The sequence below is a fragment of the Dendronephthya gigantea genome, unplaced genomic scaffold, assembly GCF_004324835.1.
Source record: "Dendronephthya gigantea isolate DGI-Jeju-01 unplaced genomic scaffold, DenGig_1.0 000015F, whole genome shotgun sequence".
NCBI lineage: Eukaryota > Metazoa > Cnidaria > Anthozoa > Malacalcyonacea > Nephtheidae > Dendronephthya > Dendronephthya gigantea.
In genome coordinates, this window is record NW_021163025.1 from 926,747 (window position 1) to 949,261 (window position 22,515).

Consider the following 22,515-nt stretch of genomic DNA (forward strand, 5'->3'; position numbering starts at 1 on the left):
AGTACTTGAAGAAAAGTTTCAAAGACTCAATCTAGAGTCAGCCAAATAAATGTATACAATAAAAATATGTTAATCGTGATAAGACGGGTAGATCACTGCATATTCTGAAATAGCATCATTAAATACGTTTTCTAATTTTTCTTTTTGATGCGTAGAAGAAGATCCAACAGCGACGGTAAGATTCGATGCAATCATACCCTCTACAAAATACGATACAAAATATACATCAGAAATATACTGTGAAGGAACACGAGATATAGGAACTATAAACTGATTTCCCCTGAAATTTGTATAATTTTCCAGGGCCCAAAAAACTCCAGGAAGAAAAAGGGAAAATCACAAAAGGAGGTGACGTTGTCCTAACCGTCTATAAATTGTAACAAATACAATTTATTTTTCATATTAAACAAACGTTGATAAATGTAATTTTCAGTCTGAATATCATCCTACTGTCACGGCGGCAAAACACTTCAGTTCTGGTCGAGATGCTGAGCTCATTAAAGCTTCTTTAGGTAAAATAACTTTTTTGTTTCCCGATGCGCCTTTTGATCCACGATGATAGCAAAGATGGCGGATGTACATTAGTACTAGAACGAGTGCAGTTCAAAATTGTTTATGAGAGTAAATTGACGTTCCTTGAAAGAACAACAGAAAAAGTGGGAGGTTATTTTCATTTTACGAAATGCACAAACGCCATCTTTTCTTTTCATTGTGGTGTCAACGCGCGTTTGCGAAATTGTGTTATATTTGGTTATGTTAATACATTTCAACATCCGCTTATACGATTTCCACTCTTATTCAATGACTTCCACATAGGAGTTGATACGGACGCCATAATAATGGTGATTGCTGCTCGCAGTAATAAACAACGACAGGAAATCGTTCAAAAATATCAAATGATGTACGAAAAGGTAACCGCATCACGTTCCACGAATGAAGCTATTTACAAGAAGTTAAACATTTCCATCCAAAGATGCGGTTCCTCTAGTTATATTTTCTTGTTGGGTGACTTTTTAGGACCTGATAAAGCAACTTACATCTATATTTGGTTCTGGTTCGGAAGCTATTCTTAAACCATTGTTTACTTCACCTGACATTTTTGAAGCTACGCAGTTGAAGGAGTCGATGGAGGTGAAGCTTCTCTCTCTTTTAATGATTTGAGGATCAGTTTCATATTAATTACTTCAATTACAGGATATTTTTTATGCATGTAATCTGAATATGTAATCTGAAACTTTCAGGGAGCCGGCACAGACGAAGATGTTCTCATTTCGGCGATTTGTCTAAAGAACAACGAGGTATTGAAACAATAATGTATACGACGGATCCATGCAAGGATTTTTCGTTTCACTTTTTATTGAGAAGATAGCTACAGCATGTTTGTTGTTTTATTTCAGGGTATAGCAAAACTGAAGGAATCTTTCCAAAAAGGTTCGTAATAAAGTTTAATTGGTTATATATTTGAAGACCATGTGTGGATGAGAAGAATGTAGACACATGAAGATGCCATGATGATAGTTAACAACTTATTTTTTACAATATCTGCAGTTGTTGGCAAAAGTCTGGTTGACGTGGTAGAGAGTGAAACCAGTGGAGATTTTCGAACATTGCTGTTGCGACTCTTACAGGTTTGTTGCAGTCTTCATTTTCCTCCAATTATTTCATTTCCTGCAACTATCAAAGATTAGAAAAGATAATTTATTTCTCTCCCAGGGCAAAAGAGATGAAAAAGATACCGTTGATCAAAAGATTGCTGAACAAGACGCTAAAGCACTTCATCAGGTGAGCTTGATTAAATTTGTAGAAATTTAACGTTTTCCTAGAATTCTGAATTTCTGATTCTACATCGTTTTGTCACGACAGTTAAGTATATTTGCTTATTTCATTAATATTTTCTTTTTTCTTGTAAAAAATAGGCTGGTGTTGAAAAGAAATTTGGAACAGATGAGTCCACCTTTATAGAAATATTTTCAAGCAGAAGTAAAGCTAGTCTGAAAGCAACTTTTGAGGAATATAAAAAGGTCTGTCATACTATGCTATGTCATAACATGCTATCCTATGCCCTGCCATGGCATCCCATGCTATACTATGTCATATCGTACCATACGATACTGGTACGTCTTCAGATACAATACCAGCAAAGAATCTTTTATTACCAATTGTAGATCGCGGAATGTGATATTTCAGAGTCTCTAAGCAGTGAACTGAGTGGAAATTTTGAAAAAGCGATGGTGTTAATAGGTACAGCATACTAACTAAATCTTCAATAAGATATGGCTTGGTACTTAGGTAGTGTTAATTGACTTTTCATTTTGAATTTTAGCTAATTCGTGTCAACATAACTCGCCATTGGTGTACGCGAAGCAGTTACAGCGTGTGAAGGACATCTCCAGGGAATTTGCTTTTTACTTGTCCAACAGAGCAGAGGTAAACGTGACTATACAATAAATTACGCTCTCTCGAACATTGATTGTGATAGCTTGCAGTCGCTACACCCCTCCAACTCAGTCAGTGACAATTTTGACATGATATTCCTGGTGCAAATAGATCTTCCATGCAGGACCCAGGTCGTTATCGTATAAGTTTTGTTTTGAGTATGGATTTTTTTCCATTCGATTTTTCCTCTTCTTTCTAAAGGTCGACATGGTGGAGATAAAGACTACGTATTCTGAAGAATTCAAAGAAACTTTGATGGATGAAATCATGATTCGTTATGAAAATGATCAGAAGAATCTCCTCATGGCTTTAATAAAAGGTAAGTCGTGTTTAAGCCAAAGGCTCGCTCGATTTTAAAGCCTATAATAATGAGCATTGTGTGCGAATAACTGGATTCAAACTTATACCATTCTTTTTCTTCCCACTAAAACAGAATGGAAGCAAGGAAGAAAGGTACGTGCGTGTGTCAATAGACAGTAAATGGAAACCTTTTGAGGATCTCCAATCCTAATTCCTTTTCATCTCTGTAAATTTTGCCCGGCTATAGTTGTGATCATTAGAATTGCCGCCCCAAGTCTAACGCTATTATTCCACTCTTGTGTGTCTGACATAAGAGAAATCTTAGATCTAGTGGATTATGCTCTGATTCCTTAGGACATATGATAGTGCTATGTTTGAGATCCATGGTCACCTTCCCTGAAAAATTTTTCATCATGTTTTCACTCTGATAATAAACGTTACTCTACATCGTTTTTCAGGATATAACTCAACCTCCAGGCCAGGGAGAAGCAACGAAATATCATCCAACTGTCCCTCCAGCGATCAACTTCAACGCTTCAAACGATGCAGAGTCCATTCAAAAAACGCAAAGTAAGTAAATTTTCTACTTATCCGTTTGCTATTTCATGTATTTCGAGTGGTAGTTAATAATATAACTATTTTACGTACACACAAAGGAAACAACTTTCTTGACTTCTGTTTCATCAATATCATTTTTGTTTTAGGCTCTGCGTTTGATATGGACGAAGTTATTATGCTTCTGGTCAGACGAACTGTTCAGCAACGTAATGAAATTGCTTCAGAGTACAAAACTAAATACGAAAAGGTATATATCAGACAACATAATTACAAGCTCTATTCTCGATTCTGTTACAAACACGTCAAATTATGATAACACATTTAGTTCGTGGATCCACAGCATTTGCACAAAAATACAAACTTTCAAACTTTCGTTTAAATAGGATCTTGTTAAAGAGCTTGAGGGTGAGCTTGCTGTCGAACCATCACTGATCCAAGCTTTGTTTGAGAATCCTGCTGATATTGTTGTCAAGAATTTACAGAAGGCGACAAAGGTAGGAATGAATTTTGAACGGCATGTTTTAGCATTTGATTCGACTAAACGACTTTTTTCTGGTAGGGTGTGGGAACTGATGAAAAGACACTCCTTGGGGTGATATGCAGTAAAACCAACAAGGTAGACTTGGAATGATTTTCGCAAGAGTTCTTCTCGTTTTTGGTCCTATTCGATCGAAGGATGCATATTTAACTTTCAGTATAATCAACAATTTTATAATCTATCCTCTTATAGGAAATCGAAGAGATAAAGAAGTCCTACTTCGCAGGTAAGTAACTTAGAACACGGTTGAGATTCGTAAATGAAGATCATCCATTAGTCATTATCTTCAATACGTGTGATCTAGTATTTGAGATGGACCTTTTTATTCACAGCCGTTGAAGAAGAGCTCAGTGACGTAGTTGCCAAGGAAACGAGCGGAAAGTTTCAGGAACTGCTCCTTGAAATCTTAAAGGTATGATTGAATAGTTTTTGCGCAGTTCCACCGATCCCGTTATCAAAAAGTCACATGCATGAATAAAATAAGCGGTAACTTGAACCTCCACCTTTTAAACGCCCATTTGATCTAATTAAACACCAGAATTTAGTCCATTAGCTTGGCAAACACTAGTGCAGTAATTTTCACCAATATTCTAGTTAGTATCAATAAGTATTTGTATTTAGGCTGAAAGAAATGAAAGCCCCGAGGTAGTAGTGGATGATGTAAATGAAGATGCTAAAGCTTTGTACAAGGTAGTCGATGGTTCCCTTACTTCCTTCTTCATAAAGTGCACAAGAGCTTCAGCAAACTAGTTTTGTTTTTGCACGAAAATTCTGACCTTTAGGGTAACTTCCTTTCCTTTTTCTACAAATTTCAGGCAGGTGACAAAAAATGGGGAACAGACGAAGGGGTTTTTGTCGATATATTTTCCCGTCGGAGTCATCCGCATCTAAAAGCAGTGTTCAAAGAATTCAAAAAGGTAAAAGGATCCATCTTTATTAAGATGATTATATGAAACTGTCACTTGATTGATGAATGAAAAGGACATGTTTAAACATCTTTTTTCTGATCATTCGTTCCTTCAACAGCTCTCCAAACGTGACATTACCGAGTCCCTGCGCGCTGAGTTGAGTGGAGACATTCTTGATGCGTTGCTTCTGATAGGTTTGTGATATTTCATTCCATCATGAAGTGGGCTGTTTTAGTTCATTTGCTGTTATGTTGAATGCAAATTTCAAGACTTGTGCTGTTTTGAATTACGGAAGAGTGTTTCTTTTACCTTTCAGCATCTGTCTCTGAGCAAGGCGAGCTGACTCCCATCTGTTCTGAGTTAAAAGGAAAGTTATCCGAAAAGAACGACTTCATGCACCTTGTTATTGCTCATTCGGAGGTGAATAAAAAACGTTAACGTGACCTTTATTGTAATCCTTTTGGTTTGTTAAGAATAGTTCCAAAACATAACTTGTTATAACTTTTATTTAAATGAGTGATATACCTGAGGAGTCATGCATGGAACTACCACAAAACAACTGCATTATGTTTAAGTAAAACCATACAGTATTTATCCTAAAAACAGTGCTCAGGAATAAACAAACTACAAAGGACAATGAACATTGAACTCAGTAAGCCCATTCAGTTGTAATGTTCATCGTTTTAGGTCGATATGGTTGAAGTAAAAGAGGAATATAAGAAACAACATCAAAGTTCTCTTGCGGATGATATAAAGAAGACCTATGAAGGAAATCTTGAGAAAATTTTGCTGGGTTTGATTAAAGGTGAGTGGTGATGTAAAAGTGATTGGAAATTTGAAAAAAATTGGACTAAACTTCCCCCAAATTTTGTCAGACTTACAAGGGAATGGGTGTCATGGTGCAATTAAAATGGTTTTGTTGAATTGCATGAATAATGCAACGTATAACGTGATCAATTAGTAGTGGTCTAATTCATGATTGTGAAAAGCGACGTGCTTTCTCTTATGTTGGTCTAAGTTTTTTTCTGAATAAAATAGCTTTTTCTGTCCTCGCTGAATAAGTTGAAGTATAATAATAAACTTTTTCAATTTTATTGTCGATATATAAATGTTTTTGTATAAATGTTTTTGTATTAATGTTTTTCTTCTTTTTCAATTAGAATGGAAGCCATTTGCTAAGGTAATATTTGTGTAGTTAACTTAACAATCTAATAAATAAACTAATTAGGCAATCTCTGATTCAGTTTGATAAAGAAATCATATAATCATGTTTACTCAATCGATATTTTTCTCCATATTCCCCTTAGACTCTAGGAGCGAAGGCCGCAGCCAAGGACGGCAAAGATGACAAAGAATATCATCCGACCGTAACGCCTGCTGGGAATTTTAACGCCGGTAAAGATGCTGATACATTATTTAATGCAAACGGTAAGTGTGCGATGTACATGTGTCACTTATGAAAAGGTCGCATTAGGTTTTAAATAATGGATTTAATAAGGAAATCCAGAAGCACATATCTAAAATCACGCATTCGTTGTGTGAATATACCTATCATAGTTTTAACTAATATTGATTCCATTTTTTAGGTAAAGACACGAATGTGACAATAATGCTGCTGGCCGCGAGAATCAAAGATCAGAGAAAGGAGATTAGGAAAGAATATGAAAAGAAGTACAATGTGGTATGGAGCAGGATACATAATTATTCTTTTTAAATCTCTGCATTGTAACTATCTGGGTTTCTGTCGTACTCTGTCTGACACGAAAGACAGTTTCACTCTCGTTAAATCCTAATGTTTTAAAATTCCTTCCACAAGAACTCAATACTTATTCAACATATCTGAAATTTGGATCAATTTGTTGAACACAGTTTATCTACATCTGATGAAAGTGCACGATCCACATTTTTTTCTAGGATTTGCTTGAAGATATAAGCGGACATTTGAATATAAAGCGACCAAATTTGATACCATTATTCGAGACCGACCATCATTCCTTAGCACAGAGCTTACACAGCGCTATGAAGGTAGATTAACCCCATTAATCTTATTTTACGAAATATGATTCAATTTGATTGTTATAAATTCCAAAAATCCACCTATGCTATAGTATGCTTTATGGCACAATGCCGCGGGAAACAATCACTTGGAACATATTGTCGCTCGCTAAGTTTGTAATTCTTAATTTTAATGTTCCATTAGGGATTTGGTACGGATGAAAAAGCATTAATCGACATACTTTGCGTTCAAGATAACAAGGTAGAAATATTAAATGAGTCCTATTGTCGAAACTTACCTGAAAATATATGGACAATTGATTTCGTGCAAAGACAAATTCTCTAGTATCAATTTTGATTGTTCTTTTCTGAATTGGGAATATGTTCACATGCATTGATTTTTCAAACTATTTTTGTATTTGTCTAGAATATCAAAGAACTCAGCGAATTGTATGAAAAAGGTGGTTTATTTTCGTCCTGTGTATACATGAGAAATAAGAAACTATTTACTGTAGTATCTTTCAGACGTGCAGGCTTCTGTGCTTCAAATGGCGTGTCAATAATTTATTTGTGAAATTTTAGAATATGGAAAAGCATTGGCTGATGCAATATCTAGCGAAACTGGAGGAGAGTTGAAGAATTTCTTGCTGGAAATACTGCAGGTATTGAAGCATTCTCATTCTGATTATCAAAATAAGAAAATGCGAAGTTAAATGATATGTGGTATATTTTTGGGTGGTGAAGAAGTTCGCTGAATCTGTATCATTACAAAAAATTTTTATCGATTTAGGCTGACAGACGAGAAAACCAGCCAGCGAGCGAGAAGCAAGCCGTGTCTGACGCTACAGCATTGTACGAGGTCAGTGCAATTTATAACCTGCTGGATGTATAGTGATGTACTACAAGATGATGATCGATGTGGTCAAGAAAAACAAAGATGTTATCTTGCAAATTTGACAATAATGATCATTTCAATGTTTTAGGCTGGTGAGAAAAAATGGGGGACTGACGAGTCGAAGTTTATCAAAATCTTGACGTCAAGGAGCAGAACTCATTTGAGACAGGTTCTGGTTGAATATAAAAAGGTAAAAAGAGACTTGTGGTTGTTTGTGTTGTTTTTCACTATATTTAATCACTGTACAATCTAGTTGGTAGTGGTAGAACTGGTAGAACTTAGTGGTAGAACTACTGGGATTCATTTTTCGACTTAGCGTCTACTTTTATTTTTTGTTTTAATGTTTTTAGATTGCTAACAAGGACCTCGTTGATTCCCTGAAGGACGAGTTGACTGGCGACCTTGAATATGCTTTAATAACCCTTGGTAAGTCAGAAATTTACGAAAGAAGTATAATATCCCTATATCCTTGGATAAAACAGTTTGCTAAAGAAACAATAGACATAATTATATAGGTTGTAGTTGATACATTTCCCCGTTTTTTTAGTTTCCTCCATAAAAACAGAAGGAATTCCACACTCTTGCAACTACTTGAAGCAGTCACTCGGAAACTCCACAGCTTTTACTACTTCACTTTCTCACAGAGCTGAGGTAGGAGTGTGTGTATTTTCCTATGTTATCCTTTCCTTAGATAGAGAGGAAGATTAGTCAATTTATTTCAAAAGTGCGTCCTTAACCTTTTTCGATATCTGGCTTCTTTTTTAGATCGATACGGTGGAGATAAAGGAGGAATACAATAAGATGTTTTCGACTCCTCTGGCCAGTGACATCAGTCAGAACTTTACTGGGAATTTTTCGAGTCTACTTTTAGCTCTAATAAAAGGTATTAGTGTATTTCTTACTTAACCACACAACGAAGATAACCTTCTTATAATGTGGATGCAAACAGAACGCCATCCTGACTTCCACGCAATTCTTTAATCCTTCACCTTTACCTCAATGCAATCTAATCTAATGCAATCTCGGAATTTGAAAGTTATGCTATTTGACCGGAAATGATAAACTGAACTTATGTAATCTTTTCTTTTCCACAGAATGGAATCCACAGCCAAGCGAGGTAAAAACGTTATTATGTAATCCTGTAAATATTAGGAAATTTGATTTACGGCATAATATAAGGGCATAGAGTGTTTCCGTTTCTCGTGAAAACATGAAATTTTAGTTCAGTTAAGTTGCGATTTTGAATGCAGAAAACAAAGAAGAAAGGCGAGGTTGATGGCAACGCAGCTACACAGTATCATCCAACAGTAACACCAGCCAAACCATTTAATCCTGTGAAAGATTCTGACGTGATTAGAAAAGCCATTGGTGAGTAATAAAGAATCATTCGAACCATAATGTTGGTGACTTGTTAGGTTACGACTTATGGATGAAATTGGCCATTTTTCCCTAAAAAACCCCCCTTGATTCTTCCAGGTTTTTTCCCCCAGATTAACCAACAACATCGACTGTGATATCTTTTTGTCACTTCTTTCAGTTAAGAATCGTTTTCGTTAAATATGAACTTTCTTTCCGTAGGTAAAGACAAGCAGGTGCTGATTGAAATCCTCAGCTCCAGAACCATCGAACAAAGGCAGGCGATATCCACAAAGTACAAAGAGAGATTCAACAAGGTAAGTGTGTTTAGAGACGACTATAAGGTGCCATCATATTTACTCAAGAAAATTATGTTATATGGCTGCTTGTTCTTTAGTTGTCCTTTAATTAATTGTCCTTTAGTAGTCCTTTAGTTGTCCTTTAGTTGTCCTTTAGTAGTCCTTTAGTTGTCCTTTAGTCTTCCTTTAGTTGTCCTTTAGTTGTCCTTTAGTTGTCCTTTAGTTGTCCTTTAGTTGTCCTTTAGTTGTCCTTTAGTTGTCCTTTAGTCTTCCTTTAGTTGTCCTTTAGTTGTCCTTTAGTTGTCCTTTAGTTGTCCTTTAGTTGTCCTTTAGTTGTCCTAGTTTTTGTTCCTTTAGTTGTTTTAGTTGTCCTTTAGTTGTCCTTTAGTTGTCCTTTAGTTGTCCTTTAGTTGTCCTTTAGTTGTCCTTTAGTTGTCCTTTAGTTGTCCTTTAGTTGTCCTTTAGTTGTCCTTTAGTTGTCCTTTAGTTGTCCTTTAGTTGTCCTTTAGTTGTCCTTTAGTTGTCCTTTAGTTGTCCTTTAGTTGTCCTTTAGTTGTCCTTTAGTTGTCCCTTAGTTGTCTAGATATCCACGCGTGTTCTTATTTCAATCAATCAAATATTTTTAAGGCAAATTTGTCGAAGCTGCTCTGTAAAGAATTTGGAAGTGATTTTGAAGACATCTTACCCGGAATGTTCGCTAATAATGATTTAAAACTTCTAAACGAAGCTGTAAAGGTATGCCCGAAAATCATTTACCTTTATTTGTCGTCCACAGAACGGCCATTTATTCAAGCTTATTTTTTTGTTCCAGGAAACAAATGAGAAAGCGCTCTATCGAATCATCTGTCAAAAGAGCGAAAAGGTTTGAGACTACCATAGTCAAATAATACTGTCGTGAAATATGATAGTGTTTTTTCGAATATACCTGCATGCTATTTATATTTATTTTGCTTTACCTTTGTAAGGATTTGCAAAAGATGAAGTCGCAGTACAAAAAAGGTCAGTATGATCTTGGTAGCGTAATTATTAATTGGAAATATTGTGATGGGTCCAATCATACGATGATTTTTAGCATCATCCATTCATTTTGGTTGTGTATTTTCTTCGTAGCATATGGACATGCTCTATCAGAAAAGATTTCTGAGAAATTTAAAGGAGACTTGAAATCCTTTATCATCGAGATACTTAAGGTGAGATTCGAGAAAATATGTTCACTTTAATTTAAGAAATCTCTTTTCTGAATATATTTCTGACGTTGCCAAAATAAAAAATTGTTGTTTTAGTGTGAAAGAAGTGAAAACGAATCCGTGGATCAAAAGATTGCACAACAAGATGCTCAAGGACTCCATCAGGTAAATGTATTATTTTTTTATTACAGTTTTATATTCACACTGCTTTTTAATGACGCGGTTTTTTGTTCGTTTTAGGCTGGAGAGAAGAAAGATAGTGCCAAAATTATTCATATATTCACAAACAGAAGCATTTCTCAACTGAAAGCCATGCTGGAAGAGTACAAAAAGGTTTTTATTCGCACAATTGTATCACATGACGGCCTTATTTCAAAAATTTTTAGAACGAGACATTGGGATAGTATAAATTTTTAATAATAAGCGTTTGCTCCAGATGATCGAAATACCATGAGTGACCCTGTCTCCATCCAGTCATGCGAGCTTTATTTATTCTAATTTTTTTCCAACTTTCTTTAGTTATCTGAAAAAGATGATATTCCAGATGATTTGTTGGATTCAACAAATGCTTCAAAAGCGCTGACCTTGCACGGTAAGAGTTCAAGTGCATTTCCAACGACTTGCAAGAAGATTCAAATAGATCCAGCCATGCTTGAAATGAAAATATTTCATGCTGTATCGAACGTTTTTCATCGTAAATGTCTTTCTTGTATGGTTCAGAAGGTTATAGCTGTCGCAAAATATTCATCCTTTTTTTCACTTTTAGCATCATTCCTAAAGGATCCCCTTCAGAATAGTGCAATAGAGATCAAGCAATCCATGCTAGAAGATCCAGTATACTGCAAGAAACTTATAGCCACACATGCAGAGGTAACATGTAGTGATTTGATCTTAATCAGACTTTGTATTTTTAGAAGCACCGGTAAAGTACGATCAGGAATTAGATTATTCCTTGCATTACTTTTCATTTCGCTTTCATTAGATTGACATGGTGGAAATAAAAGATGTTTATCAAAATTTCAATGGGGAGACAATGGAAGAAGATATAATAAAACACTACAATGATGACTTGCAAACTATGTTACTGGCATTAGTTAAAGGTGAGGGTCTTAAATTAATCAAGCAGAAAACGTCAGTCCATTTCATAATTGATTTGACTGTGAGGATTGACAAAAGTTGTAGAAAAAATGAAGGAATGCCCAGGTACTTGATAACCTTGAAGATCTCGGGTTTTTGAGATGCTGTGAAGTATATAGTTTCCACTTTAACTGATGTTGTGCTTTGTTTTTCAGAGCCAATCGCAAATCCAAACAACCTAAAGGTAATGAAATACAACTAATATTATGCAAGTGTTAAATTCCTATTGAGTACTTTCTGCTGGCTTACTGAAGGAATTGTATGTTTTAGAAATACCATCCTACAGTTTCACCTGTTGCAAAATTCAATTCGAATGCTGATAGTGATGCTCTGAAGAATGCGAAAGGTTGTCAGTTCAGATGAAGTTTTTATACATTTATGTATATCGAAGAAGTGTCTTTTTATATCAGCATTCTGAGTGATTCTTCATCTTTACAGATGCCGAACATGACATTGATGGGATTATATCACTGTTGTGTTCGAGAACGAAAGAACAGAGGAACAAAATTAAAGAAGAATTCTTGGCCAATCACAAAACAGTAAGTAGCGAATTTTTCTGAATAAAGTGAACTCCTGTGAACAATTTTGTTTCGCGAAAGTAAAAAATATTTATTCAATTTCATCTTGGTTTCGTCACAAGAAACTGTTAGTAATAATTTGGATTTCTTTACAGGATTTGATACAACATCTTGTGACAACATTGAAAGTGAAAGAGCGATACTTGAAAACCCTTTTCTTTGAGACATCGTCAAGCAAAGCAAAAATGTTGTATGAAGCCATGAAGGTACCGTGATCAATTGTTACTGATCTATATAGGACGGTGCATTGCTTTTGCCTGATTTCATTTGCAATTCATGTGCAGGGTTAAAGAAAAGGCACTGTAACGAATTATATACTTCTCACCAGGTATTTTTTGCATATTTGCAGGGTTTTGGAACTGATGAAAAAGTTCTCAGCAACGTGCTCTGCGCCCAAGACAATGAGGTTATATATTGTGTATATAGCTGATGCAAATTCAAATTCAAAACGATCATTAGGAGCAAACGATTTTGGATTCCTAACACACTGTGACAGACTTGTTTTTTTATTTTAAGGGTCTTAAATCGATAGCAAGTTCATATAATCAAGGTATGAACTCCGTTCATATTTGGAAGATTTTCCATCGTCTCTTATATGTAACGAATGCATTTTAACAATAAGTAAATGTTTCTTAATTTTTCTTCCTATTCAAAACATTGTTTGGAATCTTTAAATGACTTCTTCGATTCAGCAGTTAAACTTATGCCTTCACGTTGGTACAAGAATTCACTTTAACACCGTCATGTGAAGACGAAAGATTAACAATTTTAATGTTTATGTAGAATATGGTAAAGAACTCTCGGACGCAATCAGTAGTGAAACTGGCGGAGACTTTGAAAAATTACTTTTAAGAATCCTTAAGGTGTGAAAAAATCTTGCCCGCGTTTAGCTTTGGCAAAGTTTTTGTTGTACTTCATAACTGGCTGTGTTTACGTTTTCTGTGAAAAAAAATTTGAAAGCAGACTTGTGATGCTATTATCCTTTCCATTAGGCTGACCGGGCCGAAAATCAACCAAGAAATACAAGCAAAGTTCAAGCTGATGCAAAAGAGTTGCAAGAAGTAAATGATGGCTGCACTATATGCTCCATTTCAAACATCAACACCGAAATAGATTTTAATTACATAACAATATTCCACACAGTATTTTTGGCTGATTGTGTGTTTTTAATATTGTTAGGCTGGTGTGGAAAAAACAGGGACAGATGAGATGAAATTCATTGAAATTTTGGTATCAAGAAGTAGAAGCCATTTGCAGAAAGTCTTCGAAGAGTATAAGAAGGTAAAGTGTACGGTTATGTACATTAGGGTGTTGATAGAGATATTAAGGGCTTATCGTGCTCAACCAATTCATTTTCAAATCTCAGAACACGAACCAAGAAATTGAGCAGTCAATAAAAAGTGAAATGTCTGGTGACTTGGAAGACGCCTTGCTTGCTCTTGGTATGTATTTGGGCCACTTTAAACAAATAGTCTTTCAATATCCTTGGGTCATTTTATAATTATTCTTAACATGTGATCTAATGTCTCCAATGAGTTCATCGTTCAGCTCTTAATTTTCTTCAGTTGCGTCGGCGCGCTTGGATCCTGAGATTCGCTGGAGTAAGCATTTGAATGGATGTCTTGGAAGACCTCAGGAGATGTTCGAATGCGTTGTCGAACGATCAGAGGTACGCTGTCAATGCTTTATTTTGTCAGATTAGATTATCAGCTGCCTGTTTAAAGGATCTCATTTTACCTGTGATTTTACCATCCGAATTCTTTCATCTTTAGATCGCATGCCTTTACGATTGTTTCTTCCACAGCGTAGTGCGGGTAAATACCAAAAACTGAATAAGGCTAGTGTTTTAGATTTCTTTTCTTATGTTTTCTTAGATTGATATGGTAGAAATAAAGGAGGAATATAACACACAGTTCAATGTTACGCTGGCTGATGACATCAAGAAGAATTATACTGGAAATACATCCAAAATATTACTGGCTTTAATCAAAGGTATGTTTTCTTCTTAAAGTGTTGAGCCTACAAATTTCATGTATGGTATAACGTTAGCTTTAACGATGTTTGATGAAACTTCATTTTATTTTTTGCTTAGAATTCAGCTTTTCTCCAAAGGTAAGCCAATCACCCCTCAGTCTATTTTTACCATTCCCGCACTATGAGACATAGTATTCGGAAATACAACTAAGGAGATTAATAAAGTAGTCTTCTATTTTCACTTTTAGCCTCCAGCAACAAAGGCGTCAAATCGTGCTCCCCGAGGACGAGCTGGTAAAGCAACAAAACCGGCTCCCTCACCACAACCGAAGGCAGAGGAAGTTCCGTCTTCCTCGTTATATCATGGCACTGTCGTTCCTGTTGAGAAATTCGTCGTTGCAAACGATGTAAAATCACTGCACACATCCATTGGTAGGTTTTGTTATAACAGCCCATTTCGGAAATGGTAATAGCTGTTACAGTGTATCTGCCTATTCAGGAACGATACAATTCGATGATATTCACGTCTTTAAGTGACCAAGATGACAAGATCTTATGTGACATCAATGTTGTTGTTATAGGTAAGAATAAGAAAGCTGTCATACAGATGTTGGGTTTGAGAAGCACTGCACAGCGGCAAAACATTATGACGAGTTATAAAGAGACACACAAAAAGGTTTGAAGATATCTCTATTTTGAATTGTGTAAACAAGGTGGATTGCCGAATAACAGGCACATTTATAGAACTACGCTTGTTTTGTACAGGACTTGGTACAAACGCTGAAGGAAATGTTTGTTATCAAGAATGACCAGTTTCTTCCATCTCTGTTCGTGCTCTCGACGATGAACGACGTAAAAGCTCTGCAAGATGCAATGAAGGTAAGAAACGAAACTTTTAATGGTAATTAAAGAGCTAATTTATTTTCGATCCAGAGTTTTTTGTTACTTTGCACGATTGTTCGATTGGGTATGAATTAAAGGAATGTGATTTTCATAAAGGACAGCTTACATTACCAAGCTCCTGAATACTGTATACTTCCGACAATTACTTCACAAGTTCAAAATTTGAAATTTATTAAACAAAGGTCAGTGTGATTATATGTATTGTTCTCGTCTTTACAGGGTTTAGGAACGAAGGAAAGCGTTCTCATTGATGTCTTGTGTCAAAGAAGTGAACAGGTAATAATGCTGATTAATAATGGCGAAAATTCTTTGTATTGTAATATACGGTACTTATCCCAATATTTTCATTGCTTTATGTAATTGTAGGAAATTTTGGAGTTGAAAACACAGTTCCAGAAAGGTATATTACTGCCCGATTTGAATTTGATTAGAAATTCAATGATGTGCTTTTTTGCGACTCCATATACCCGTAGAATTAACCGTTTCATGTTCATTTTTTATGAATTTATGGATAAACATTTCTTTTAAAAATTCATCGCAGCGTACAAGAAAGCGTTGGACAAGACGATCGACAGCGAGGCAGATGATGATTTTGGCAAACTACTTCTTGAAATTCTCAAGGTAATTGTCATCAGAAATCCGAACATGCATGCCGAGTTATATAGTCTTCTTCTTCTCCTTGAATTAGTCCTTCAAATATTGCTATAACGTATGTCTTTATTTTCAGTGTGATCGTGATGACAGTACCATTGTTGATGCAAAACTTGTCCTTGCGGATGCCAAAGGACTTCACGAGGTAATATTATTACTTTTCTCAGCATTTTCATAATTGCTCTAAGAACTGATTGTGTTAAAAAACAAATTCATCTGGTTCATGCACGTACTTCTTCTGAATCCTGCTTTGAAATTTAAGGAGCGTTGACAAAGTCCAATTTTTACAGGCTGGTGAAAAGAAGCAAGGCACGGATGAGGCGAAATTCATCGAGACGTTGACCTCACGAAGTGATGTTCACTTGATTGAAATGTACAAAGAATATGAAAAGGTATAACCAAAAAACCTCATCATATACCTCAGTACGTAAAGGAGCACAAGACAATCATTCGCAACTCATTTGCTTCTAGATTGCTGGAAAACCCTTAGATCAAACTCTCAAGGATGAGTTTAGCGGTGATATTGGAATGGCGCTGTCGACCATGGGTATGGTTCATGGGATGAGTTTTGAAATACCTCCATCGTTTGGAGTAAAAAAACAATAGCTAAAAACGAAAATTTTTTTTTAGTTTCCTACCAAAAAGGCCACATCGCCCATTTTGCCAGCAAGTTGAACACAACGGTTGAGAGTAATATTGATTCGTTTTCAAGATTGGTTGTTGCTCGTTGTGAGGTAGAGGAAAAATCAGAATTCTTGCAGCAAAGATTCCAAACCTCTCTTCCTAAACTATCAAGCTTTTATATTGTAGATTGATATGGTTGAAATCAAGGAAGTGTATTCTAATGCATATCAACGCAGTTTAGCAGATGATATCAACACACATTTAACTGAAGAAGACCTTCGGAACATCCTTTTGTCCCTTATTAAAGGTACTTTTGGCTCATTTCAAGATGGAAGATCACATGCATTCTTATTTTTTTTTCGAGTCTCGCATTATGCATATAGAAAAAATCCTGGAAACTATAGAGGTTTCTAGGAATTAGAACAGTAATGGAATCTTGACGGAGAGAAACTAGAAATATGCAAAAAAGCATTGATATTAAAGTCCTTCTTTTCCTTTCTTTAGAATGGAACCCAGATGAAGAGGTAAAGACGCGCAAATAAATGTAGATTCTGTACTACGTAGTTTCCAAGACCCATGCATAAGTTTGATCAGGAGAGCTAGTAGTTTCTTGGTTTTCTCGATGAAGAAAAGACAGACATTCTTAATGCTGCGTTTTTAAATTTTCATTGCAGCCTAAGCCTCAACTTACTTTGCTGCCGGAAATTGTGTATCATCCAACTGTTGTGATGGCACCAGATTTTGTCGCAGAAAAGGATGCGGACACTGTGAAAGAAGAACTAGGTGAATTTGTTTTACGATTCATCATGAATCGTAATTCATCATGAAAGAATTTCACCAGAAATTCTTTTCAGGAAAGAGTCGAATAAAATCATTATCTTTGTATTTACTTTTTTATTCTTAGCTAAGAGTAAAAATGCTGTCGTGGACTTACTGACGACCAGAACCAAGAAACAAAGGCAAGAAATTTGCGACGTTTACAGGAAGAAGGAAAATGAGGTGAGGCATTGTAATTGTAAATTTTGAAAATCCTGAACACGGATTTGTGGTGAAATTACAATGAACCAACCTTTTTTAGGAATTAACCGATGCTCTGATACGGGAATTTGGTGATGACACGAAGGTTATGTTAACTGTCTTGATTCAAACTGGCAAATCTGATGCTGAGATGATTCACGGAGCCATGGAGGTAGCGTTATGGAGAATTCACATCTTCGTCACAAAACATGTTAATAGTGCAGCCATTTTAAATTGAAATGACAACGTTTGTAAATCCTAAATTTAGGGCTTTGGAACAAAGGAAGATATCCTGATAAATGTCTTGTGCAGACGCAATGTGCAGGTGCGTGGAACACTTTGGATTCTCACAATTTTCTCACAATTTGTGCAGCAATTTTGTACAAAACTTATAGTCTTATACCGTGCATCTATCACTCTAGGAGATTGAGAAAGCAAAAACAGACTACAAAAGTAGTAAGTGTGCATGTGAATGATGGCAGTGTAATGTAGATGAGATATCTAAAGATGTTCAGAAATATGCATGAGCAACAACAGCTATGGACTTCCTGATAGAATCGATTATTTCAGCCCAGCTTAACTCAATGAATTTGAGGCCTTTTGTGAAAGGTTTAATGTAGCTGTTTATTTGTCGAGTGTGATTAATTGATAATGATGTTGGAAACTTTTTCTTAAGCTTATGAGAAAGATATGGAAGAAGCGATTGGGAAAGAAACAAGCGGAGATTTGAATAAATTGTTGATTCGAATAATCAAAGTAAAGTGTTAATAACCCCTATATATATTCCTAAATATAATTCTGTAAACATGTTATTGTTTGAAGTTCAATCACTCTTTGTTCACGAGAAATACAGTTGTATAATTACAGTTGTTTTACGTACCTGAACATGTGTTTCTTTCCTTTTAAAAGTGTGAAAGAGTGGAGTCAGATTCTGTTGATATGAGGGAAGTTCAGAATGATGCCGAGGAGCTCCACAAGGTTGGCGATGAATTCATGTTATCACATGTTATCAACGTAGATGTTTGATATTGTTTTTTTTCTTTCTTTAACCCAAGGCCGGTGAAGAAAAAGTTGGAACAGACGAATCTCGATTTAATGAGATATTTTCGACCAGAAGTTTCGGGCATTTAAGGCTCATGTTTGAACAATATCAAAAGGTGGGATGTGCACTTCGTGGCCTTTTAAAATGATCCTACAATCATCATCAAACAGACTCTAATCAATGTTTTTGTGCTTCTCAACAATATAGATTTCAGGAAAGGCTATTGAAGATTCATTAAAGAAGGAATTCTCTGGCGACGTTGAAACAGCATTCTCGGCTTTAGGTATGAAAAACGTTCACATGCAATACACTTATTTACAACTCACTACCGGAAATAATCACACTTTGAATTATTACATTTTAGTGTCTCATGCAAAAGATCCCTTGTCTCATCATGTGACAAACCTTGGCGAGACCATAAAGGAAGATCCACCTGCATTCTGCAGGCTGGTTGTCGAAAGATCGGAGGTAAACAGTTTTCACTTGTATTTTGAACACTTTTTAACATTGTCCACAAAATCAAAATATATTAAACATGGGTGCGTTCTTACTTGAGGTGGATATGGTGGAGGTAAAAGATCTTTATCAAAAGAGCTATCTAAAATCTCTGGCCGATCATATCAGGGAACACTACACTGATGATGTCAAGAATATTCTCCTGGCGCTTATCAAAGGTATATAAGTATTAATTTGAACTATTTCTATCCCTCTGCCACGAATAACGATAACCTTGTATGTCACTAAATTAAATATCAAGTATTTCCAAAAAAATTACATTTCTTACTTTGCCATTTATTTTCTTTCAGAGTGGACACCGGAGGAAAGGGTAAGACATCTCCATTTTCTTTTTTAAAACTTTTTGAAACTGTATATCATTCAACTAGTAATCACTATAAAGTTGTTTACCTCTTTCTGGAAACATGCATTGTTTTTGATTGCACTTAACACAACAGACGGGATACAAATTGTTCTTAATTAACAACTTAATATTTTTTTTTGATTGATAAAGATCACCACATTTGTACTAAAAATTGTGTTTTACTTCATCGCTTTTAGGAAGAGGAGAAAACAATTCCCCTACCACCTGCTGTTGTATATCACCCCACTGTCGTGGCAGTGCAAGAATTTGTCGTAGAAAACGATGTAAACGTTGTTAAAAGTCATTTCGGTATGGATGTATCATGTTAAAAACATGCTTCTCGTGTTTACTGACTCTCTTCCATCTCAGATGATAGGTTCTGTGTTATGCTTATCGCGATAATTTCTTTCAAAGGCACTGACAAAGACGCCATCATTGGTCTTCTGACGACACGAAGCAAGGAACAAAGACATGGTATAAGTGAAGAATTTCAGAAAAAAGAAAGTAAAGTAAGAATACCCGTTGTATATCGTGACTTGTGAGGCATTTGCTGATGTAACCTTTTGCTAAAAGTACATACACAACGTGTATATTTCAGGTTTTTTCGGAACAACTCGTAGTTGAATTAGGAGAAAAGTCGGAGGATATTTTGAAAATTATGGTACAACCGCCCAAGTCCGACGCCGATAGACTTCATGAAGCTATGGAGGTAAGACAAATTACGTACAACAGAGGCGGGCAGTTTTAAAAACAGATGCAAATGCTTGTTTTACACAACAAATAGAATCGACTGTATTCCTTTTAATACCATTCAAATTGTATCTTTAGGGCTTTGGTACGAAAGAAGAGGTTCTTATTGACATATTATGTCGCCGAACAAAAGATGTAGGTTGACATTTCAGTTCTTTTCTCATATTTAAGTAAATTCATCTTGGTGTTTTACAAATCTCGCTTTTTGCTTCAGGAAATAGCCGTTATCAAGACAAGCTATAAGAAGAGTAAGTGGCACGGTTAGATCCAAATCCGTATGAAAACGAACAAGAAGCCTCATTCTTGTATAACTTAGCGCCAAATCACCACCGGAAGTATCTTCTCCAAGCAGTATGCATAAAAGTTTTCATTCCGTTATAGAACACGAAAAGGAATTACAGGACGTGATTGAGAAAGAAACAAGTGGAGATTTGCAAAAGCTATTTGTTGAGCTTATCAAGGTACATGCAAGTCTGATGCTACCCATTTTAGGCAGATCTCTCGAACTTAAGCATAAATTTGTACTTTGTAGCGATTTTATTCCTCATTTTTTATAAATTTTTATTGCTTCTAGTGCGAAAGAGAAGAGAAGGATGTCATTTATCCTAAAGACGTGAGACAGGACGCTTCTGACTTACAACAGGTAAAGTTAAATGCAAGCAAACTTCAATGTTGAATTCTACTCGAAACTTCGTTCATGTCTGTCAGGGAATGTGTTTATTACTATACTAATACTATTCGTAATGTGTGTACTACTTTAAAGATTTGAACTATTTGAAATTTGCTCTCAGGCTGGTGAGAAGACGGTTGGAACCGATGAATCACAATTTATCAATGTTTTCACGAGCAGAAGTTTGCCTCATTTGAAGATGACGTTCGAACATTATGAGACAGTGAGTAAAACAGTAGAACTTTGCTGGATACAAAAATCATCACCCCCTGTCAATTGAACGCATCACTCCATCTTTACCTTTAAGATTGCAAGCAAGACTATCGAAGAGAGTATTAAGAAGGAATTTACAGGCGAAATGGAGACTGCTTTATTGACTATGGGTGAGAATGAAACTAATGCGAATAGTTTGTATTTTGTTTGGTTACAGGAGCCGAAGATTTCCTTCTTTTTTAGTGTCTTACATCAACGATCCTCTGACAAGTCACGTAGCAAAACTAAACAAGACTATCAAAGATTATCCCAATACATTTAGTCAGATTATCGTTGATCGTTCTGAGGTAAAAAGCGTAGTTTCAATTAATGACTTTGTCGATGTAGATTACTTGGACTACACAACTTTCTATACCAACAAAATTATACCAACTTTATCTAAACGTTCAGGTTGACATGGTTGAGATCAAAGAGTCGTATGAAAAAACCTACAAGAAGACATTGGCAGATGATATTAAGGAACACTTTAAAGAAGAAGATGTTAGGAACATTTTGTTAGGCCTTATCAAAGGTATGTAGAGATCTTTAGTGGAAGAAATTAGCTTAAGATAATTTTGAATCTCGCTGTTTGCTCTTATGGTCCAGTAAGGAAATCTACGAAATATAATTTTTTGTTTTGTTTTTTTCAGAATGGGTTCCTGAGAAACAGGTTAGTGAAGCAGAAGTGTTAGTGAAGTTAGAGAATTAATTATTGGAAATTATTTCTGACTTTCAAAAGCATTCATCATTTACCAAAAATTTCCACCCTCTTCTTTAGCCAACCATTCCAGCCGATCCTCCTGTTGTATATCATGCAACAGTTGTGGCGCCTGAAAAGTTTGTCGAGGAAGATGATGTCAACGAATTGAAAAAGCATTTAGGTATGTGAAAGAGAGATTTTATTCAGTCTCTTAAGACTTTTAAAGCGGAGCTCCCACAAATTATTGATGTGTTCATATCGTTTTAGGAAGCAGCAAGAACGCTTTAATAACGCTTTTGATGAACCGGACTCGGGAACAAAGAAAGAAAATCAGCGACGCTTATCAGAGTAAAGAAAATGACGTAAGATAAACTCTCCGTTCAATGTAGTCCTTGTATTTTTTTGGAATTTACTCAAAAGTATACTTTTTCAACTTTATATTCTTTAGAAACTTCAAGAAAAACTCAACCAGGAGTTTGACAAAGAGTCCGAAGAATTGGTGTCAGTTCTGTTTCAGTCAAGCCAAACAGATGTCGAGAAATTGCATGGTGCTATGGAGGTAGCTTGACAAATTATTGTGCATGATATGTATAATTACTTCTAGTATAATCGTCGTAAAATAGGGATCGTAATAGTTTTTTTCATCGGTTCTGATGAGAATATTCACTTTAGGGCTTTGGGACCAAAGAAGACGTACTTATCAACATTTTATGTCGACGCAATCAAAAGGTAGACTGAATATCAATACTGTTTGACAAGGACATGTCTTGAAAACTGCAAACATTATCATACTTGACTTTTCCATTTATTTCATTTTCATTGAGTTAATTGACTAAGATCTGATGACTAAATTCACATACGTTTGCCTGATCTAGTGTTTGTTTAT

General features: G+C 35.6%; 1 protein-coding gene across 2 annotated transcripts in view; it reads left to right on the top strand.

Annotated features, from left to right (window-relative positions):
* LOC114520254 overlaps positions 1-22,515 on the top strand; it is a 65,884-nt gene that overhangs the window by 29,039 nt on the left and 14,330 nt on the right. The window contains exons 34-135 of one of the 2 annotated variants that reach the window (XM_028540486.1): positions 156-175; positions 304-348; positions 434-512; positions 817-911; positions 1,018-1,131; positions 1,242-1,298; positions 1,398-1,431; positions 1,549-1,628; positions 1,714-1,782; positions 1,917-2,021; positions 2,166-2,241; positions 2,324-2,427; positions 2,638-2,755; positions 2,870-2,889; positions 3,195-3,306; positions 3,441-3,541; positions 3,678-3,788; positions 3,854-3,910; positions 4,025-4,058; positions 4,165-4,244; positions 4,454-4,522; positions 4,648-4,749; positions 4,859-4,934; positions 5,057-5,160; positions 5,428-5,545; positions 5,901-5,920; positions 6,048-6,168; positions 6,327-6,421; positions 6,655-6,765; positions 6,941-6,997; positions 7,163-7,196; positions 7,318-7,397; positions 7,526-7,594; positions 7,719-7,820; positions 7,981-8,056; positions 8,178-8,281; positions 8,396-8,513; positions 8,725-8,747; positions 8,881-8,998; positions 9,209-9,303; positions 9,913-10,020; positions 10,097-10,147; positions 10,251-10,284; positions 10,396-10,475; positions 10,569-10,637; positions 10,713-10,805; positions 10,992-11,064; positions 11,239-11,342; positions 11,455-11,572; positions 11,765-11,793; positions 11,880-11,955; positions 12,048-12,148; positions 12,283-12,393; positions 12,537-12,593; positions 12,704-12,737; positions 12,971-13,050; positions 13,180-13,248; positions 13,367-13,468; positions 13,554-13,629; positions 13,753-13,856; positions 14,062-14,179; positions 14,280-14,299; positions 14,410-14,593; positions 14,743-14,837; positions 14,927-15,040; positions 15,284-15,340; positions 15,431-15,464; positions 15,606-15,685; positions 15,792-15,860; positions 16,006-16,107; positions 16,187-16,262; positions 16,346-16,449; positions 16,526-16,646; positions 16,844-16,863; positions 17,014-17,122; positions 17,244-17,338; positions 17,418-17,528; positions 17,625-17,681; positions 17,779-17,812; positions 18,033-18,112; positions 18,266-18,334; positions 18,412-18,513; positions 18,606-18,681; positions 18,763-18,866; positions 18,955-19,072; positions 19,205-19,224; positions 19,455-19,566; positions 19,672-19,766; positions 19,856-19,966; positions 20,086-20,142; positions 20,222-20,255; positions 20,389-20,468; positions 20,582-20,650; positions 20,799-20,900; positions 20,985-21,060; positions 21,134-21,237; positions 21,341-21,461; positions 21,580-21,599; positions 21,708-21,810; positions 21,897-21,991; positions 22,078-22,188; positions 22,302-22,358. In XM_028540486.1, coding sequence (XP_028396287.1) covers positions 156-175; positions 304-348; positions 434-512; positions 817-911; positions 1,018-1,131; positions 1,242-1,298; positions 1,398-1,431; positions 1,549-1,628; positions 1,714-1,782; positions 1,917-2,021; positions 2,166-2,241; positions 2,324-2,427; positions 2,638-2,755; positions 2,870-2,889; positions 3,195-3,306; positions 3,441-3,541; positions 3,678-3,788; positions 3,854-3,910; positions 4,025-4,058; positions 4,165-4,244; positions 4,454-4,522; positions 4,648-4,749; positions 4,859-4,934; positions 5,057-5,160; positions 5,428-5,545; positions 5,901-5,920; positions 6,048-6,168; positions 6,327-6,421; positions 6,655-6,765; positions 6,941-6,997; positions 7,163-7,196; positions 7,318-7,397; positions 7,526-7,594; positions 7,719-7,820; positions 7,981-8,056; positions 8,178-8,281; positions 8,396-8,513; positions 8,725-8,747; positions 8,881-8,998; positions 9,209-9,303; positions 9,913-10,020; positions 10,097-10,147; positions 10,251-10,284; positions 10,396-10,475; positions 10,569-10,637; positions 10,713-10,805; positions 10,992-11,064; positions 11,239-11,342; positions 11,455-11,572; positions 11,765-11,793; positions 11,880-11,955; positions 12,048-12,148; positions 12,283-12,393; positions 12,537-12,593; positions 12,704-12,737; positions 12,971-13,050; positions 13,180-13,248; positions 13,367-13,468; positions 13,554-13,629; positions 13,753-13,856; positions 14,062-14,179; positions 14,280-14,299; positions 14,410-14,593; positions 14,743-14,837; positions 14,927-15,040; positions 15,284-15,340; positions 15,431-15,464; positions 15,606-15,685; positions 15,792-15,860; positions 16,006-16,107; positions 16,187-16,262; positions 16,346-16,449; positions 16,526-16,646; positions 16,844-16,863; positions 17,014-17,122; positions 17,244-17,338; positions 17,418-17,528; positions 17,625-17,681; positions 17,779-17,812; positions 18,033-18,112; positions 18,266-18,334; positions 18,412-18,513; positions 18,606-18,681; positions 18,763-18,866; positions 18,955-19,072; positions 19,205-19,224; positions 19,455-19,566; positions 19,672-19,766; positions 19,856-19,966; positions 20,086-20,142; positions 20,222-20,255; positions 20,389-20,468; positions 20,582-20,650; positions 20,799-20,900; positions 20,985-21,060; positions 21,134-21,237; positions 21,341-21,461; positions 21,580-21,599; positions 21,708-21,810; positions 21,897-21,991; positions 22,078-22,188; positions 22,302-22,358 — 8,288 coding nt within the window. The remainder of the gene's footprint in view (positions 1-155; positions 176-303; positions 349-433; positions 513-816; positions 912-1,017; positions 1,132-1,241; positions 1,299-1,397; positions 1,432-1,548; positions 1,629-1,713; positions 1,783-1,916; positions 2,022-2,165; positions 2,242-2,323; positions 2,428-2,637; positions 2,756-2,869; positions 2,890-3,194; positions 3,307-3,440; positions 3,542-3,677; positions 3,789-3,853; positions 3,911-4,024; positions 4,059-4,164; positions 4,245-4,453; positions 4,523-4,647; positions 4,750-4,858; positions 4,935-5,056; positions 5,161-5,427; positions 5,546-5,900; positions 5,921-6,047; positions 6,169-6,326; positions 6,422-6,654; positions 6,766-6,940; positions 6,998-7,162; positions 7,197-7,317; positions 7,398-7,525; positions 7,595-7,718; positions 7,821-7,980; positions 8,057-8,177; positions 8,282-8,395; positions 8,514-8,724; positions 8,748-8,880; positions 8,999-9,208; positions 9,304-9,912; positions 10,021-10,096; positions 10,148-10,250; positions 10,285-10,395; positions 10,476-10,568; positions 10,638-10,712; positions 10,806-10,991; positions 11,065-11,238; positions 11,343-11,454; positions 11,573-11,764; positions 11,794-11,879; positions 11,956-12,047; positions 12,149-12,282; positions 12,394-12,536; positions 12,594-12,703; positions 12,738-12,970; positions 13,051-13,179; positions 13,249-13,366; positions 13,469-13,553; positions 13,630-13,752; positions 13,857-14,061; positions 14,180-14,279; positions 14,300-14,409; positions 14,594-14,742; positions 14,838-14,926; positions 15,041-15,283; positions 15,341-15,430; positions 15,465-15,605; positions 15,686-15,791; positions 15,861-16,005; positions 16,108-16,186; positions 16,263-16,345; positions 16,450-16,525; positions 16,647-16,843; positions 16,864-17,013; positions 17,123-17,243; positions 17,339-17,417; positions 17,529-17,624; positions 17,682-17,778; positions 17,813-18,032; positions 18,113-18,265; positions 18,335-18,411; positions 18,514-18,605; positions 18,682-18,762; positions 18,867-18,954; positions 19,073-19,204; positions 19,225-19,454; positions 19,567-19,671; positions 19,767-19,855; positions 19,967-20,085; positions 20,143-20,221; positions 20,256-20,388; positions 20,469-20,581; positions 20,651-20,798; positions 20,901-20,984; positions 21,061-21,133; positions 21,238-21,340; positions 21,462-21,579; positions 21,600-21,707; positions 21,811-21,896; positions 21,992-22,077; positions 22,189-22,301; positions 22,359-22,515) is intronic. The other variant, XM_028540487.1, reaches the window with a different exon arrangement.